This window comes from Oncorhynchus gorbuscha, linkage group LG10 (assembly GCF_021184085.1).
Source record: "Oncorhynchus gorbuscha isolate QuinsamMale2020 ecotype Even-year linkage group LG10, OgorEven_v1.0, whole genome shotgun sequence".
NCBI lineage: Eukaryota > Metazoa > Chordata > Actinopteri > Salmoniformes > Salmonidae > Oncorhynchus > Oncorhynchus gorbuscha.
In genome coordinates, this window is record NC_060182.1 from 33,479,619 (window position 1) to 33,496,234 (window position 16,616).

At 41.6% G+C, this 16,616-nt stretch overlaps 1 protein-coding gene and 1 long non-coding RNA gene across 13 annotated transcripts in view; one reads left to right on the plus strand and one right to left on the minus strand.

Moving 5' to 3' along the window:
• LOC124045911 (rap1 GTPase-activating protein 1-like) overlaps nt 1–16,616 on the minus strand; it is a 90,329-nt gene that overhangs the window by 60,334 nt on the left and 13,379 nt on the right. For all 12 annotated transcript variants that reach the window (XM_046365715.1, XM_046365726.1, XM_046365725.1 and 9 more), the window contains exon 2: nt 11,365–11,400. In XM_046365715.1, coding sequence (XP_046221671.1) covers nt 11,365–11,400 — 36 coding nt within the window. The remainder of the gene's footprint in view (nt 1–11,364; nt 11,401–16,616) is intronic.
• Nucleotides 5,675–8,727, plus strand: LOC124045913. The gene is made up of 3 exons (XR_006840923.1): nt 5,675–5,979; nt 7,114–7,143; nt 7,381–8,727. It is a non-coding gene; the product is annotated as an uncharacterized LOC124045913 (long non-coding RNA).

Consider the following 16,616-nt stretch of genomic DNA (forward strand, 5'->3'; position numbering starts at 1 on the left):
GCTTTGGATGCCGTCTGGGCCAGCAGCCTTGCGAGGGTTAACACGTTTGAATGTTTTACTCACGTTGGCCATGGAGAAGGAGAGCCTACAGGCTTTGCTAGCGAGCCGTGTCAGTGGCACTGTATTGTCCTCAAAGCGAGCAAAGTTGTTTAATTTGGTGGGAGCGAGACGTCGATGTCCGCGACGGGGCTAGTTTTCTTTTTGTAATCCATGATTGACTGTAGCCCCTGCCACATGCGTCTCGTGTTTGAGCCGTTGATTTGAGACTCTACTTTGTCTCTATACTGACACTTTACTTGTTTGATTACCTTGCGGAGGGAATAGCTGCATTGTTTGTATTCGGTCATGTTTCCAGTCGCCTTACCATGATTGAAAGCGGTGGTTTGCGCTTTCAGGTTTGCGCGAATGCTGCCATCAATCCACGGTTTCTGGTTAGGAAAGGTTTTAATAGTCGCACTGGGTACGACATCTCCGATGCACTTGCTAATAAACTCACTCATGACTCTGGATGTAATCCCATGACTCTGGATGTAATCCCATGACTCTGGATGTAATCCCATGACTCTGGATGTAATCCCATGACTCTGGATGAGAAGGTTGTGTGTTCAGTGGTAGAGACTTTTTTGTTTTAAAATGTTTAGTTTTAATTGTTGATTTGAACCCTATCCGAAACCTTAACCATTCTGAATGAATGCCTAAACTTAATGTTTTAAGCCTATCCAAACCTAAACCCTAGTGGGAAACAAAAGCAGTCGCTAGCATCTCTCCGTGTTGTTGTATTATTCTGCTAGGAAAGGTCATGCCTTCTATCACTGAGTGCTGTCTGTTAGTCTGTCAATCAGATAACAATAACAACATGGGAGGATAAAACCCCTGCAGCATAGTGCTGGAAAATGGATTACATCCCAAATCCCCAGGGAGAGGCTTAAAGCTCCTCTAAACAGGAAGTAGAGTGTTAAAAGTACTGTACCCGACTGATCTGACCTCAGCTCAGTGTCTGGCCTCTGTTGGCTTAAAACACCAGTTTTCCTGTATCTATCAATAGCCTTTTCACATAGAACATCCCTGTGTATGTTGTGTAACCATCCACACACGTCACCAATGCTTTATCCTTAAAGTACCTTAATGTATACTGCATACCCTATAGAAAGTGTGTACCTTCTCAAAGATGTCAGCACACAAGAAAATAATATTATGGGGAAAATAGGACTGAACTGCTCGAAAGGTTACCAAATGACTTCTTCTAACATGACAAATTCAAGCCCGATATCAAATGAGAAAATGACAATGTTTTCTGTGAAGAATTACTGGTGCAGTCAAACAGTCTCCTCCTCCAGCCCGCTGCTTACATCAGTACATTTGGTGGTGATGATGACACTTGTTCTGGTGCTGTGTATGACTTTGAAAAAAACAATTATAATAATGAAACCGGTCTTTGGACTGGTGTGTCTGTGAGAACCAGGGGGCTAGGTTGTGTCTCTCTCGCTATATTTAGTCAGACAGAACAGACAGCGGGCTGAAGGAGATGAGAGGAGACAGTCTTGGCTGATTGGGTATGACAGTGTCCCCCCCCCTTGTCCCCCTCTATGCCAGCTAGACAACTCAGCTCTACGTGCACAGAGAAGCGTACACATGCATGGTGACATAAGCCCGGGTTAGTAATGTACACGGCATGGTGTCAGAAACAGAGGGAGATGTGAAATGACACCTCTGGTTCTTTAGTGTACCGTACACTGTACACAAATAGAGGAATGTGCAAAATGACATCTCTAACCTCAGTTTACCCAACACAGAGGAGGGGCTCACACATCAGTGGGTTTTCACAGAACATAATTACAAAATCAAATGCAAATCTTTTAGACTTTCATCTGCTGAATTTATGCTAGACGCTGAATCCATACTAGACACTGAATCATTGGGTTGGGTACACTGGGCCACTAGAGGGCATACAACCACAGGCAAAGTCACAGCATTCTCCACCATACAACACCCTTATATAAACCACTTTGCCTGAAGTGTAATATTGTGACATATGTCTCAACAAATTAACCATTTCTTCTCATTTAGACATGCATTGAAACAGATAATTTGGCAACAAGCATGATACATTTTTCCCCTGTGAAACCAATTCCAAGGATCAGTATCCTTCCTTGAGATAGAGGTTGTGGTTATCTAAACCTTGGGCCCTGTGGCCTGTATTTATAGTGAGTGTATCTGCAGAAGTAGCCAGCCTGTGTGAAGGCTCTCTCTCCGGGCTAAGCTGAGTCATGGATGGCCCTGGCTGAAGCTCAGAGTCCAGAGATGAGGAGTTAGTCTAATGAACAGAGTCACAGTGGAGCAAAGTTATATTTCTAAGATAGCTGTTGGGATGGTGTAAATAAAACTAGGCTGCATTACACACTGCAATGGATATTCCAACCCTGAGACCGGCTTTGCTCTTGCTGTGTGCTGTCTAACCAATTGCTTTGCTATGTAGGCCTAAGGTGGCAGGCAGTTCAGGAGGAGAGTCAAAGTCCAAAGATAGTCCAAAAAAAAGTACTATCTTACATGAGAACTAGCTGCCTTATGTTCTGTTCAGTTTGAGAAGTAGAGCACAAAGATGAGGAGAACCGAAGGTCAAATTTGATAGCTTGCTACTTACTAATATAAATTGTTTTATTAAAAACAATATTTTTCTTGCCCATGATGATTTCATCAGCAGTATTGACCTCACAATAAACCAGATTCAAGGAATTTACATTGTGGTGCTATAACTTGAAGCAGCAGTAGGGCAAAATCAATCGGAAAAGGACAACTCATGGTGCTGAAAGTGGGCAAAATCGAGTAAGCATAATTCATTTAAACTGTCTTCATTTTAATTAGACTTTACTAACCACAAGAGGGCTTTGTGTTGGAGACTATTTCTTCCTATTTAAGAAATAAGAGTTAGGCATATCTGTTTGAAAGACGAAATTAGGCTATATGCTGCTTTATCCATAGATTTGTCGGTAAATTCCTCCACCCACCATGCACTCTTTAAATAGCCTACCTCTATGTCAATAAAGGGCTGTTAAGTTAAAACCAAGAATCGAAATTGAAGGGATATGAGAGGGTATGACATAGGCCAATCTTTTATTAGATAAAATGGCAAAAAAAGAACAGGCTTATCCCCTGTTTAGTTTAAGATTTTTAAGTAAATAAAAAGTATCCTGTTATATAAAGTGATCTAAAACAGCGCGTTGGTCCGCGAAGCATTATGCTAGAAACAAGCTGTAAAATACCCGGGAAAGACTAGACTCCGAAGGATATGAGGATATCATTGTTTCGTTTCTTTGACATTGAGGCTTCTATAGCCGGAGAAGAAGAAAACAAGTAATTTGCTTGGGAAGTAATCTAATTCTGTCGCTATCAATTTATTAAGCAATTCACTTGCTGTAAAATAGAAGATGTTTAAACCCAGACAGCTTTTGGGGAAACACTTTCTCTCGTTGGGTTAAGCCACGGAAAAAGAGTAGCCAGCAGTTGAAACGGCATCGGTAGGACTACTCTGTCTGGGGTGGAAAGGTAGGCCCACTCTATCTGGGGTGGAAAGGTAGGCCCACTCTGTCTGGGGTGGAAAGGTAGGCCCACTCTGTCTGGGGTGGAAAGGTAGGCCCACTCTGTCTGGGGTGGAAAGGTAGGCCTACTCTGCCTGGGGTGGAAAGGTAGGCCTACGCTGCCTGGGGTGGAAAGGTAGGCCCAATCTGTCTGGGGTGGAAAGGTAGGCCCAATCTGTCTGGGGTGGAAAGGTAGGCCCACTCTGTCTGGGGTGGAAAGGTAGGCCCACTCTGTCTGGGGTGGAAAGGTAGGACTACTCTGTCTGGGGTGGAAAGGTAGGACTAATCTGTCTGGGGTGGAAAGGTAGGCCCACTCTGTCTGGGGTGGAAAGGTAGGCCTACTCTGTCTGGGGTGGAAAGGTAGGCCTACTCTGCCTGGGGTGGAAAGGTATGCCCACTCTGTCTGGGGTGGAAAGGTAGGCCTACTCTGTCTGGGGTGGAAAGGTAGGCCCAATCTGTCTGGGGTGGAAAGGTAGGACTACTCTGTCTGTGGTGGAAAGGGTAGTAGGTAGTACCTATGATAACAATTACAGACCTCTACATGCTTTGTAAGTAGGAAAACCTGCAAAATCTGCAATGTGGCAATGTATCAAATACTTGTTCTCCCCACTCCCCACTTGTAGGCCTACTCTGTCTGGGGTGGAAAGGGGTGGAAAGGTAGGCCTAGCTTTTGACTTTTCATATTTAACTACTTGCAAACAGGTACAGTTTCGTTGCAAACAAGACACACTGTGCGCTATCAAAATTCATGCATTGCCATGTAACGCTTACAGGACGAAGAACAGTTTCTAAAACTGCATAAGGCGCTGATCTGTCCAAGTTAAGGTAAACACGTTCTCTGCTTTCCAGTTTGTTCTAATTATTATTTTGGGTATAGGGGTATAGTTTTTTTTAAGTGTTCAGAGAGGGTTTAGGAAAAATATATTTTGCTGAAGGGAAATTTTCATTTCAGGGAGGTCCAATTTTCTCCATATAACACTTATTATAAATAACATTCACTCACTTAGTTATAGTTGTTTCAAAATATGTAGATTTTGTTTTTATATGATTTAGTTTCAGAAAACATGCGGGGGAGGCTAGGCGCCTCTCCTGCCAGTTTACCAACCAACACAGGATTCCAACTAATTACTGCTATTCCTTTTAAAGGATTTTAGAGAGGGACACAGATTGAGGGGGTCCAGCTGTCTCTGTGACACAAGTGCTCCCTCTAAGACCTAGTTTGACAACAAGTCACGTCAAAATGTGGATCACCATGACAATATGTATATGTGACATCAGTAGATTTATAATTGAACACATTTCTGAAGATTTTACACTATTTTTTTTAACCTTTATTTAACCAGGCAAGTCAGTTAAGAACACATTCTTATTTTCAATGACGGCCTGGGAACAGTGGGTTAACTGCCTGTTCAGGGGCAGAACGACAGATTTGTACCGTGTCAGCTCGGGGTTTGGGGGTTTGAACTAGCAACCTTCCGGTTGCTAGTCCAACGCTCTAACCACTAGGCTACGCTGGAGAGATGTACTGCTTGGATTCTTTACATATGATAGAAATAATCTGAAACATTATGTAATTAATTTCATTATTCTTTTTGACAAATTTCACATTCACAAATGTAAATTTACAAACAAAAAAACACATTTTCTTACCCTTCAAAAATAAATTGAACTGTATTTTAAGACAGTTAAATACTCTACTAACAAAAAAAGCTGTTATAATTGTAAGTGTATATATGTCCCTTAAGGTCCTTGTGTAATTGTAATGTGATATTGTACCCCATAGCGCGATTGTCCATTGTATATAATCTATATATACTTGTGTTCCCTCATGTACTTTCTGTATTGATTTAAAAAATGTTGTGAGTTCTTCACAGGAATATTCAGAGTACTATTCAAATCTGGTAGAAGCAGCAGGAATGATAAAAGCAGAGTTTCTAAGTATTTTCAAAGGAAAGTAGCTGTTGGTTGCTCCGTTTTTTTCGCTAGAAGTCGCAAGATGGCGTCATTACGTAATAATGACGTCACTTCTACACTTACGCTGTCCCTCAGTCTCTCATGCAATGACAAATTCTCCAAAGTAAAAAATATCATGTTTGAAGGAGAACAAAAAGGAACCGATTAAATAATTAGACGCACAGAAAAAAAATGTAAGGTAGATAACTTTTTTCTAAAATGTATTTTTTTTTACAACAATATGATTATTTATGCCTTGGAGAGCTGTGGTGCCATTTAACAACTAGTACCGGATTTAATACATTCGCTCCACTCGCTGCAGCAACGTGGAGAGGACAAGAGGCTAGAGGGGTGAGAGGCTAGGGAGGGAGCAGAGAGTGGCGGGGGAAGGGGCGCAAGTGACCGCTGCACACACACGCGGATCCTCAGAGAGGGAGCAGACTGCAGAGCAGTAAGTAGATCGTTCACAGACTAGCACTCTCTTATCTAAATTCTCATTCCCTTCAGGGTGTTTGCAATCACTCTACTCTACAGAACTTCATATTTGCCATTGCTGCGGGATATAGGATGGAAATAGACACAGCTAAATGTGACAAACTCCACTATTGGTATTGTGATATGAATTGACATGAGCCTTCATAAGCATTACATAACATTGAGCAAACACAGAGGGGTGAATCATGGTTCCACAGTAAATGCTAATCAGCCCAAACCGCATGAGGAGAACTAAATCACTGACTGTCTTTATTGTATGACTCAGTATTAATGCGAATGTCTTCAGGTAGGGACAGTCACTGACCTACATACCTCAGAGGGAAGACAGACAGACAGAGAGAACTAGACTGGTCACAGAGCAGATGGAGGTGGCAAAACAACAAAACATTTATCCCAATTATCTGCTGTTGGAAGTAAACCTGAGAAATAAACTGGCAGTCTGGCACCATTATGGAAAAGTAGAGAAAATCACGCTAGCATTTCAGCAGCATATATTGCTAATCAAATTCCACGTTTCTGATATAGTTGTCTACCGTGTACCAATGGGCCAATCAAAGGTGTTAACACAATGTTCAAACATTTGTACTTGGTGAATTTTAAACTGAATTTGAAATGTCTTCAGGTCTGTCCCAAGTAAAGTGGTTCAACAAATACCCTTATCAATATGTGCTTATGCACAGGAAATGCATTGCTATTTCCACACGCCAAAACAATAAATCACAGACAAAGGGAAACTCACCAGATTTTCTTTGGTCTTCCGATTCGGAAAAGTGAGCAAGGCATGTTGGTATCTTGTGTTTTTATTGTTCTTGTCTAGAGGTTAACTGATAAACACCAGGCTTCTTTACATGATCTCAAAACTGTCATTTGGAAGTTTAACAGATTAACTTCCTGCAACAAGTCCTCTTTGTGGGCCTACAAAATAAACAGTACTTTCTGGGAGACCTCTGTCCAAGCCTGCAACGTACATGCAGCCACATGATTCTCCTTGGCTTTGTTAGCGGTTTATTTTTTTCCACATTAGAGAGATGTTGGGAAAGGTCTTTGAGGTTCTTTTGAAAATGACTCACCTCCACCTATTGTTTTTCAGCTGAATATATTGAAGGAAAGCTGATACCAGGTACAACCTGCGTCATTCAATTTTTCTCTGTTTTAGCATTGATTTAATCCCAATTGGCCATGCAGACCAATCCAAGACTGCTATTGAGCTCTAAATTACATTCAGCGAATAAGTATTACTATAGAAATGTAAAAAAACCCTGTATTCCCAAATTGTCTTACAGTATCAGGAAGAATGTTCTGCAGTATCAGGAAGTGGTCCTACTCCCCTCTACTCTAATCTCCTCCTGTGTTCCAGGTAGTGCTGAGTAACGCAGGCCTGGTTTCGACCAGACAGAGAATGGATGCTCCTGAGTGAGTACTCCCACAGGGACTAAGCAGAGAGCCTCTGTCCTGGTGCGGTCACACAGCGAGAGAGAGAGGGGGGTGGAGGTCGGGCTGACATCCAGTGCAACCCTTCAACCTCCAGGACAGCCAGGGAGCGTTGAGCTCCATCTGCTCCTGTCCGTCGGTCGTGTCGGTGCCAGGCTCCACATGCCACTCAGCAGCAGAACAGAGCCTTAGCCTTACTTCGCCTGCGCCACCCTGTCCTGCCAACACTGCAGAACAGTTAGGCAGTGCCTTTACTGTGATAATGGGACTTGGGACGGGGAGTGCGGCACACCGGCTGGGCAGGACTGTGTCCCATGCTGCTCTCCCTCTCTATCAGTGGCTTGTGTATTACTTTACTCAGTCTGTGGGATCTCAAGTGAAACTGTTCAAGTTCTTATCATAGAGGCGTCATAGAGGCAGGTGTCATGACCATAGGGGGCACAAGGTCATGTGCCCCCTCAGATTTGTCCTGTTTTAAATGATCCAGGTATTTCAGATGTTCAATTAATTACTAAACTTCCTTTTCAAGCGCAGGTTTTATAATTATTTATCAAAATATCTATAAGCTGTATTGTGGAGGTGCCACACTGACTGAACCAAGCAAAGAGTACACCCCCCTATTTTCCCTAGCAAGTGGTTCTTTGTGCATGTGACAAATAACACTTGAAACTTCCTTCCAAGGAGCAAAGATATGCTAGATAGTCTGTCTAGTGTGTGCAGACAGTATCGTCAGTGGAGGAGGAGAGAGAGTGTAGAGTGATACCAGCTCCATACAAACACACAGCATTTGATTTTAGCTGTCGATGATGGGCAGGATTCGCATGAGGTATATTTGTAAATTAATTGTTTGTAAATGAATCAAGCTATGTAGCCTATTTAAGCCTTCTTGGTGAATAAATACAACCAATATGCTTTATTGTTTCTCTGTAATACTAGCCACCTAGCAATTTTCTGAAGTTGGCTTTAGCTAGCCAGCTAGATAGGTTTCCAATATCCCAACCTGACAACTAGCTACCAAGCCATTTCAGGCTATCAATAAAGTAGCATGTCTAACTACCTTAGCAGGAATGCCTGCTGGTAAGTTTGTTAAGCTTTAGAAAAGCAAGCAAGTACTAAATGTACTGAATAATTTGTAAGTCGCTCTGGATAAGAGCGTCTGCTAAATGACTTAAATGTAAATGTAAATAAGACTCATATTCCTTTCAATCTTTTACCCAGATTTTAGCAGAGAAGCATATTTAGGGTTACGCTATATACCAGCGTGGCAGTTATACTAAACTCCTAAGGCATAGAAATTCTCAAAGAATCAATGTGCATCATTCATTAAAATGACAATGAGGTAAAGAGGTATGCTTAGATAGACTATGCAGATTTTTTTAAACGTAGAATTGGGCATAATGACCATCCTCACGTACTTTGTGCCCCTTCTAAAATAATGGGTGCATGACGCCTGAGTACTAGTGTCTCACAAACAGAATGTTCTGTGGAGAGACAAAAGCCTTACTCTGTGGAAATCATTCACCTGTATGCAGGGCTCTAGAGTGCGACCAATTTGGTCACATATCTGACAAAACATTTTTGCCGTGAGACCAGTACCTTTATTTTGGGAGCACCGTGTGACAAAAAAAAGAATCCAATATGTCAGGCAGCTTATTGGTTAGAGTGTTGGGCCAGTAACGGAAAGGTTGCTGGTTCGAATACCGAGCTGTCAAGGTGAAAAATCTGTCAATGCTCGTAGAGACCCATAAACTTCAAGGCATTGCACAAACACTAGTTAGCATTGGCTTGCAAAACTACTGTCTAACTTCCTTCATACTGGACACAGAGACGTAAAAATAGTATACACATGTTCATCTGACTCTGGGTAAATATAAAAAGTATCCATTTAACCCTAATTTGGGGCACTACTACTATGACTGACTGACTGTAAAACAACACATTTCATTGCACCTATCCGGTGTGAGACAATAAAACATATATTATTCACTGCTCAAACAAGATACACTGTTTACAAATAATAACCAATCATAAAGCATCAAATGTTTAAATATAGCTATTTAAACCAATCAAACGCCAGGCACACAGCCAATCCCTTTTCATGCAAACATTCCCTCAGAACTGTGAGCTAAGGGATGGCATGAGCAAGCTAGCAAGAACAACAATGAAATGCGGTGTAACTGAATCTTTCTTTGACAAAAAAACAAATGATGAAAATTATCAACCACAACCAGAAGATGATGATGACACTGTCGGAGATGCTGCTACATCTCCTCAGAAAAAGAAAAAGCTCTACATGTTCCGAGAGGGGTAGCTTTGCGAATTCAAGTAGCTAAGGAGGGACAAAATTAGCAACACAATGTTCTGTGAGTACTGTCGAAAGTGTGGATTAATATCAGCAGGAAGACTTATTTTGCCACTGGCCACAGCAACCTAAACCACTTAAGCCAAAAGCACATCAAGTGCATCGGGACGGGCTGGAGCAACATCGCTACGTCTACTAGCTACCAGCAGTATTTGACAGGCAACAGGTGACAGCCCAAGCTGGTCAACAGGCAGAGCTAGAGATGACATTTTACACCGTTTACTGCATTACCAAAGAGTAGATGGCTTTTATCAAATTCAGACCCATGTTACTCACCCAGAAAAAAACTTGTATGACAAATCAACTCCACATTTGGAAACGTGATGTCCTGTGCAAACATTATTGCTACTATGCGGGAAGAGGGTTAGTGTTATCCCGGTTCCTTTGTACGTCCAAACCCTAAAAGCTAGTTGATTTATTAGCTACATTCTAGATCTAAGAAATCGATTAGTCATTGTGAGGAGACAAAACATGTATTTAATTAAGTGTCAGTTCATAGTCAGCTTGTTACTTTTTTACAACATTCATTTTATCACATAGTTTTGTATTATGTTTATTATTATCTGTTCGCTAATTACAGTAATGTATAACAGTTTCCAGTTGCACTTTTAAATACAATCAAAGTTATCTTTTAATCACCTATATACATATTATTTTGCACTTTTGAATACAATCAATCTTCTGTTTTGTACGTTACGTTTGTCTGTCCAAAACTAATAATCTATGGGTGCGTTCGTAAATTCACTCTGGAGTGCCAGAGAATACTCAGTGTGTGGTCTGGGCATTCCTAAATTCAGAGCTTTGTCAGATGGCTCTCGGAGCGTTTAGAGCGCACTCTGGACGCTCTGACCGAGGAGTAGGGTTGATCCGAGCGTTCTGACAACAACGGCAGTCTAACACCCAAGCGAACTGGCTAAAGTTAGCTAGCTATTTACAGACATAAATTAGAGAACACCCCACTCTAACCATTTTACTCACTGTAGCAGAGCTGGTTAGGCTGTTTTCATGTTATCCAGAGCGTTGGTGACTAACTGTGCTTCTGTCAACAATTTAATGATGCTTTTTTTGCCAATGTTTACTGACACTGGCCATATTCAACGGGTGTTGAACGTTCCTAAATTCATCAGTTATTCTGTGCTCTGGCACACTCAGACGAGAGTGCTCTGAAATCGGAGTAGATAGCCAGAGTGAATTTATGAACACGCCCTAAATAAATAGGTTTGTTGTTGCACTTTTGAATACAATTATTAAAAGTAGTTTTTATTCTGTCTTTCCCACTCTCTTGTGATGCGTTCTACATAATCAAGGTAACAACTGATGAAAATTGAGAATGAAAGGACAGTCATTTTAAGTAAAAATAGTATTTCTTTCTGGTGCTCCTAAATTTTGTCTGGTGCTGCTTACTTTTTGAAGTTAGGCACAACCGTGCTATCAATGAGAACAGTTAATTTAGAGCCCTGCCTGTATGTATCCTTCACATACAATAAGTTGTCCTTAAGTTGCAGTGTAACTGATACTACATGACGCAGAATCAGAAGAGGAACTCACCATATGCTTCTGGCCCTGGAGAAAGTCTTGTCCACTCTGAAAAGAAAGAGAGAGGTGAGAGTTAGTCTAGCTGCTGCCTCTATTATCCATTTACTGTAATAATGTTTAATACTGTCCTTGTGATCCACAGTTATAGAATAGATGTCTAAAACTGACATTTGTACCAATGCTGCTTCTCACAATCCAGCTTTCTCAATCTATTTTAATCAACCACTGTAATGTGGGGTAACCCAAGAGACAAGAGCACTGGCACCAACATGAATAGTTAATGTTTTTTTGTTTTCTAACAAAGAGAGACAGTGCTATACATAAGGTCTTCTATTGATCTCACAGGGAGTACAGCAGTCTGCTTGGCTACACAATACATTGCTTTTAAGTTTGAGCTGAGAAAAAGGATGGTGTTCAGCACCACTTCAGTTCAGTAAACATGGCCATTTCAGCTCAGTGCCGTAAACACTATAATACAGAAAATGCGTTGGGGAGTAGCAGTTACTCTAAATAACTAAAAGGCACTTGTAGGGATCGGTGCCAGTCCTGCATTTCCTGACACACAAACTCCACTTGTTCCATTACTGAATGCAGGGTGCATCAGTCTTTCAAACAAAGCATGCTCGCATGACCAGGACTTCCTAAAGACCTCCTGAGCTTAATGTGACATTTTGAAACCAGTGGTGTTCATATGGCTCTAGTCATATGATCAAATGATACACTGTGGATGTGAATGAAATCAACTGCCAGCCTGTGATTCTCAATTTATGTCAGTAGATGGTACAATGGGACTTGGTACACAAACACATTTTTTGATCTGGCCCAGTCTTGCTTTTGGACTCCTACAGTCTCTTCTCCAGGACCTCCAGGACTAGCATGACTAAAGGGTTGGTACTCTGTAGTGATTGTTGGGAACTAGTGAGTGGGATGTTTAAGATGTCTAAACGACCTCCTACAGCTGTCTCCTCTACTGTGGATCTGATCTCACGCTAATGTTTCCCCCCCTACTGGGATGATAGTCCATGATCAGATGTCCAGGGTCACATCCCAAATGGCACCCTATTCCCTATATAGTATGCTACTTTTCACCAGGGCCCATATGACTGAACAAAAGAAGTGCACTATCTAGGGAAAAGGGTGCCATTTTGGGACTTTTTTGGGACTCCACCCAGACTCCCAGTGGAGTTTCAGGAATCCAGGCCTCTTACTCATCTTTCCATGGATCTCTGTCTATTCTGTAACCAGGAATCGTCTGCATTTTCTATGGACTCACAACCCAACTTACATCCCAGGAATCCCAGTACCATTACTGGAAATAGAGCTGGTATGAACATTCTGATGGTTGACCTCTTTGCATCACAAGATAGGCCTAAAATGCCTTCAAAAAGTATTCACACCCCTTGACTTTTTCCACATTTTGTTGTTACAAAGTGGGATTAAAATGTATGTCAGTTTTCTGTCAAAGATCTATGGAAGAAGTTTATTTTTTATTTTTTATTAAATGGTCAAATGAAACACTAATATATTTGATTAGATAATTATTCTACCCCCATGTCAGAATCACCTTTGGAAGCCATTACAGCTTTCTGGGTAAGTCTCTTAAGAACTTTGCCAACCTGGATTGTACAATATTTGCCCATTATTCTTTTAAAATTATTCAAGCTCTGTCAAGTTGGTTGTTGATCATTGCTAGACAGTCATTTTCAAGTCTTGCGAAAGATTTCAAGCCGATTTTAACTAGACCACTCAAACATTCAATGTTGTCTTGGTAAGTAACTCCAGTGTATATCTGGCCTTGTGTTTTAGGTTATATTCCTGCTGAAAGATGGAGTTGTCTGATGGAAAGCAGACTGAACCAGGTTTTCATCTAGGACTTTGCCTGGGCTTAGCTCTATTCTTTTTCTTTTTATCCTCAAACTCCCTAGTCCTTACAGATGTCAAGCATATCCATAACATGATGCAGCCACCACCATGCTTGACAATTTGAGGAGTGGTACTCAGTAATGTGTTGTATTGGATTTGCCCCAAACATAACACGTTGTATTCAGGACAAAAAGTACATTTCCTTGCCACATTTTTTTCAGTATGACTTTGTTGCTAACAGGATGCATGTTTTGGAATATTTTTATTCTGTACGGGCATCCTTCTTTTCACTCTGTCCATTAGATTAGTATAGTGGAGTAACTACAATGTTGTTGATCCATCATCAGTTCTCCTATCACAGCCATTTAACTCTGTAACTGGTTTAAAATCCCCATTGGCCTCATGGTGAAATCCCTGAGGGGTTTCCTTCCTCTCTGTCATCTGAGTTAGGAAGGACGCATGTATCTTTGTAGTGACTGGGTGTATTGATACACCATCCAAAATGTAATTAATAACAAATGGATGTTCAATGTCTGCTTTATTTTTTAAATATTGATTTTACATATCTACCAATTGGTGCTCTTCTTTGCGAGGCATTGGAAAACCTCTGGACTGTCATTGAATCTGTGCTTGAAATTCTGCCCCTTCACTTTTACCAAATTTTGTTACGTTACAGATTTATTCTAAAATGGATTAAAATAAAAAACATCCTCAATCTACACACAATACCCCATAACGACAAAGTAAGTATTCAGACCCTTAGCTATGAGAGCTCAGGTGCATCCTGTTCCCATTGATCATCCTTGAGATGTTTATACAACTTGATTGTAGTCCAACTATGGTAAATTCCTTTCATTGGATATGATTTGGAAAGTCACACATCTGTCTATATAAAGGTCCCACAATTGACAGAGCAAAAACCAAGCCATGAGGTTGAAAGAATTGTCTGTAGAGCCCCGAGACAGGATTGTATCAAGGCACAGATCTGTGGAAGGGTACCAAAACATTTATGCAGCATTGAAGGTCCCCAAGAACACAGTGGCCTCCATCATTATTAAATGGAAGAAGTTTGGAACCACAAAGATTCTTCCTATAGCTGGCCACCTGGCCGAACTGAGAAATAGGGGGAGAAGGGCCTTGGTCAGGGAGGTGACCCAATGATCACTCTGACAGAGCTCTAGTGTTCCTCTGTGGATATGGGAGAACCTTCCAGGAGGACAACCATCTCTGCAGCACTCCACCAATCAGGCATTTATGGTAGAGTGGCTCGACGGAAGCCACTCCTCAGTAAATGGCACGACAGCCCGGTTGGAGTTTTCCATAAGGCACCTAAAGACACTCAGACCATGAGAAACAAGATTCTATGGTCTGATGAAACCAAGATTGAACTCTTTGGCCTGAATGTCAAGAGTCACATCTGGAGGAAACCTGGCACCATCCCTATGGTGAAGCATGGTGGTGGCAGCATTATGCTGTAGGGATGTTTTTCAGTGGCAGGGACTGGGAGACAAGTCAGGATCGAGGGAAAGATGAACAGAGCAAAGTACAGAGAGATATTTGGTGAAAACCTGCTCCAGAGCGCTCAGGACCTCAGACTGGGGTGAAAGTACACCTTCCAACAGTACAACAACCCTAAGCATACAGCCAAGACAACACAGGAGTGGCTTTGGGACAAGTCTCTGAATGTCCTTGAGTTGCCCAGCCAGAGCCCGGACTTGAACCCGATTGAACATCTCTGGAGAGATCTGAAAATAGCTGTGCAGCGACGCTCCCCATCCAACCTGACAGAGCTTGAGAGGATCTGCAGAGAAGAATGGGAGACACTCCCCAAATACAGGTGTGCCAAGCTTGTAGCATCATACCCAAGATGACTCAAGGCTGTAATCGCTGTCAAAGGTGCTTCAACAAAGTATCGAGTAAAGGGTCTGAATAATTGTGTAAACATTTCAGTTTGTTTTTAATAAATCTGCAAACATTTATACAAATAGGTTTTCACTTTATAATTACGTGGTATTGTGTGTAAATTGATGAGGACATGTTTTTTATTTGATCAATTTTAGAATAAGGCTGTAACATACATTTTTGGGGAAAAAGTCAAGGTGTCTAAACTTTCCGAATGCACTGTACAGCATGTGTTGGGTACAGAGATGGGGTAGTTATTCAAAAATCATGTTAAACACCATTATTGCACATGCAACTTATCTGATTTGTTAAGCAACTTTTTACTACTGAAGTCATTTAGGCTTGCCATAACAAAGAGGTTGAATACTTATTGACTCAAGACATTTCAGCTTTTAATTTCTGAAACATAATTCCATTTTGACTTACACACAATCTACAGTTAATCCATTTTAAATGCAGACTGTAACACAACAAATTGTGGAAAAATTCAAGGGTTGTGAATACTTTCTGAAGGCACTGTATATATCACTTGAGGCAGACTTGTTTTTTGTACAAACTGCAAGCAAAAACAAACAAATCAATCAATGTCATGCACACCGTTTTCACCTTCAGCCTTGTCTATAGGCTCAATCTTTCAGCAAAACTCAAAGGTTTTTCAAAGATGAATGGACACAACAGGCATTTTCCACTGGAAATACTGCACTAACTGTAAGTCACACTAGCTAAATTACTAAAATGCATGTAAATATAGACATGGTTGATTGAAATACTGATGTCATGGAATAGGATACAGTGTTACTTCCACTGTAACAATGTGCGCTGAGAGTCAGGAAGCAACTTCATGGAGTTGGTGATTTAATGAATAAACGAAACATAATACTAAATACGAACAACGCACAGACATGAAACAGAAACAATAATAACCAAAGAGAGTTACATATAGGGCAGGTAATCAAGGAGGTGATGGAGTCCAGGTGAGTGTCATTATGTGCGTAACCATGGTGACAGGTGTGCACCATAATGAGCCTGGTGACCTAGAGGCCCGGAGAGGGAGCACACGCAATATCCACAGCCTTATTTAATCATGTACTGATATTTTGTTCCGTTTGAGAATAGACCCATGTGGTCACTTTACAGAACTAATAACATCCTTAAAGCAACTACCTCTTTCTCAGAATATACTGCCTCGCCTCCCGCGTGGCGCAGCGGTCTAAGCCTGGGTTCAATCCCAGGCTGTTTCACAGCTGGCCGCGACCGGGAGACCCATGAGGCGGCGCACAATTGGCCCAGCATCTTCCGGGTTAGGGGAGGGTTTGGCCGGCCTGGATGTCCTTGTCCCATCGTGCTCTAGCGACTCCTTGTGGCGGCCCAGGCCTATGCAAGCTGACTTCGGGCGCCAGTTGTACAGTGTTTCCTCCATCACATTGGTGCAACAGAGTCGTGTTTTGGAGGACGCATGGCTCTCGACCTTCACCTCTCCCAAGTCCGTGCGGGAGTTG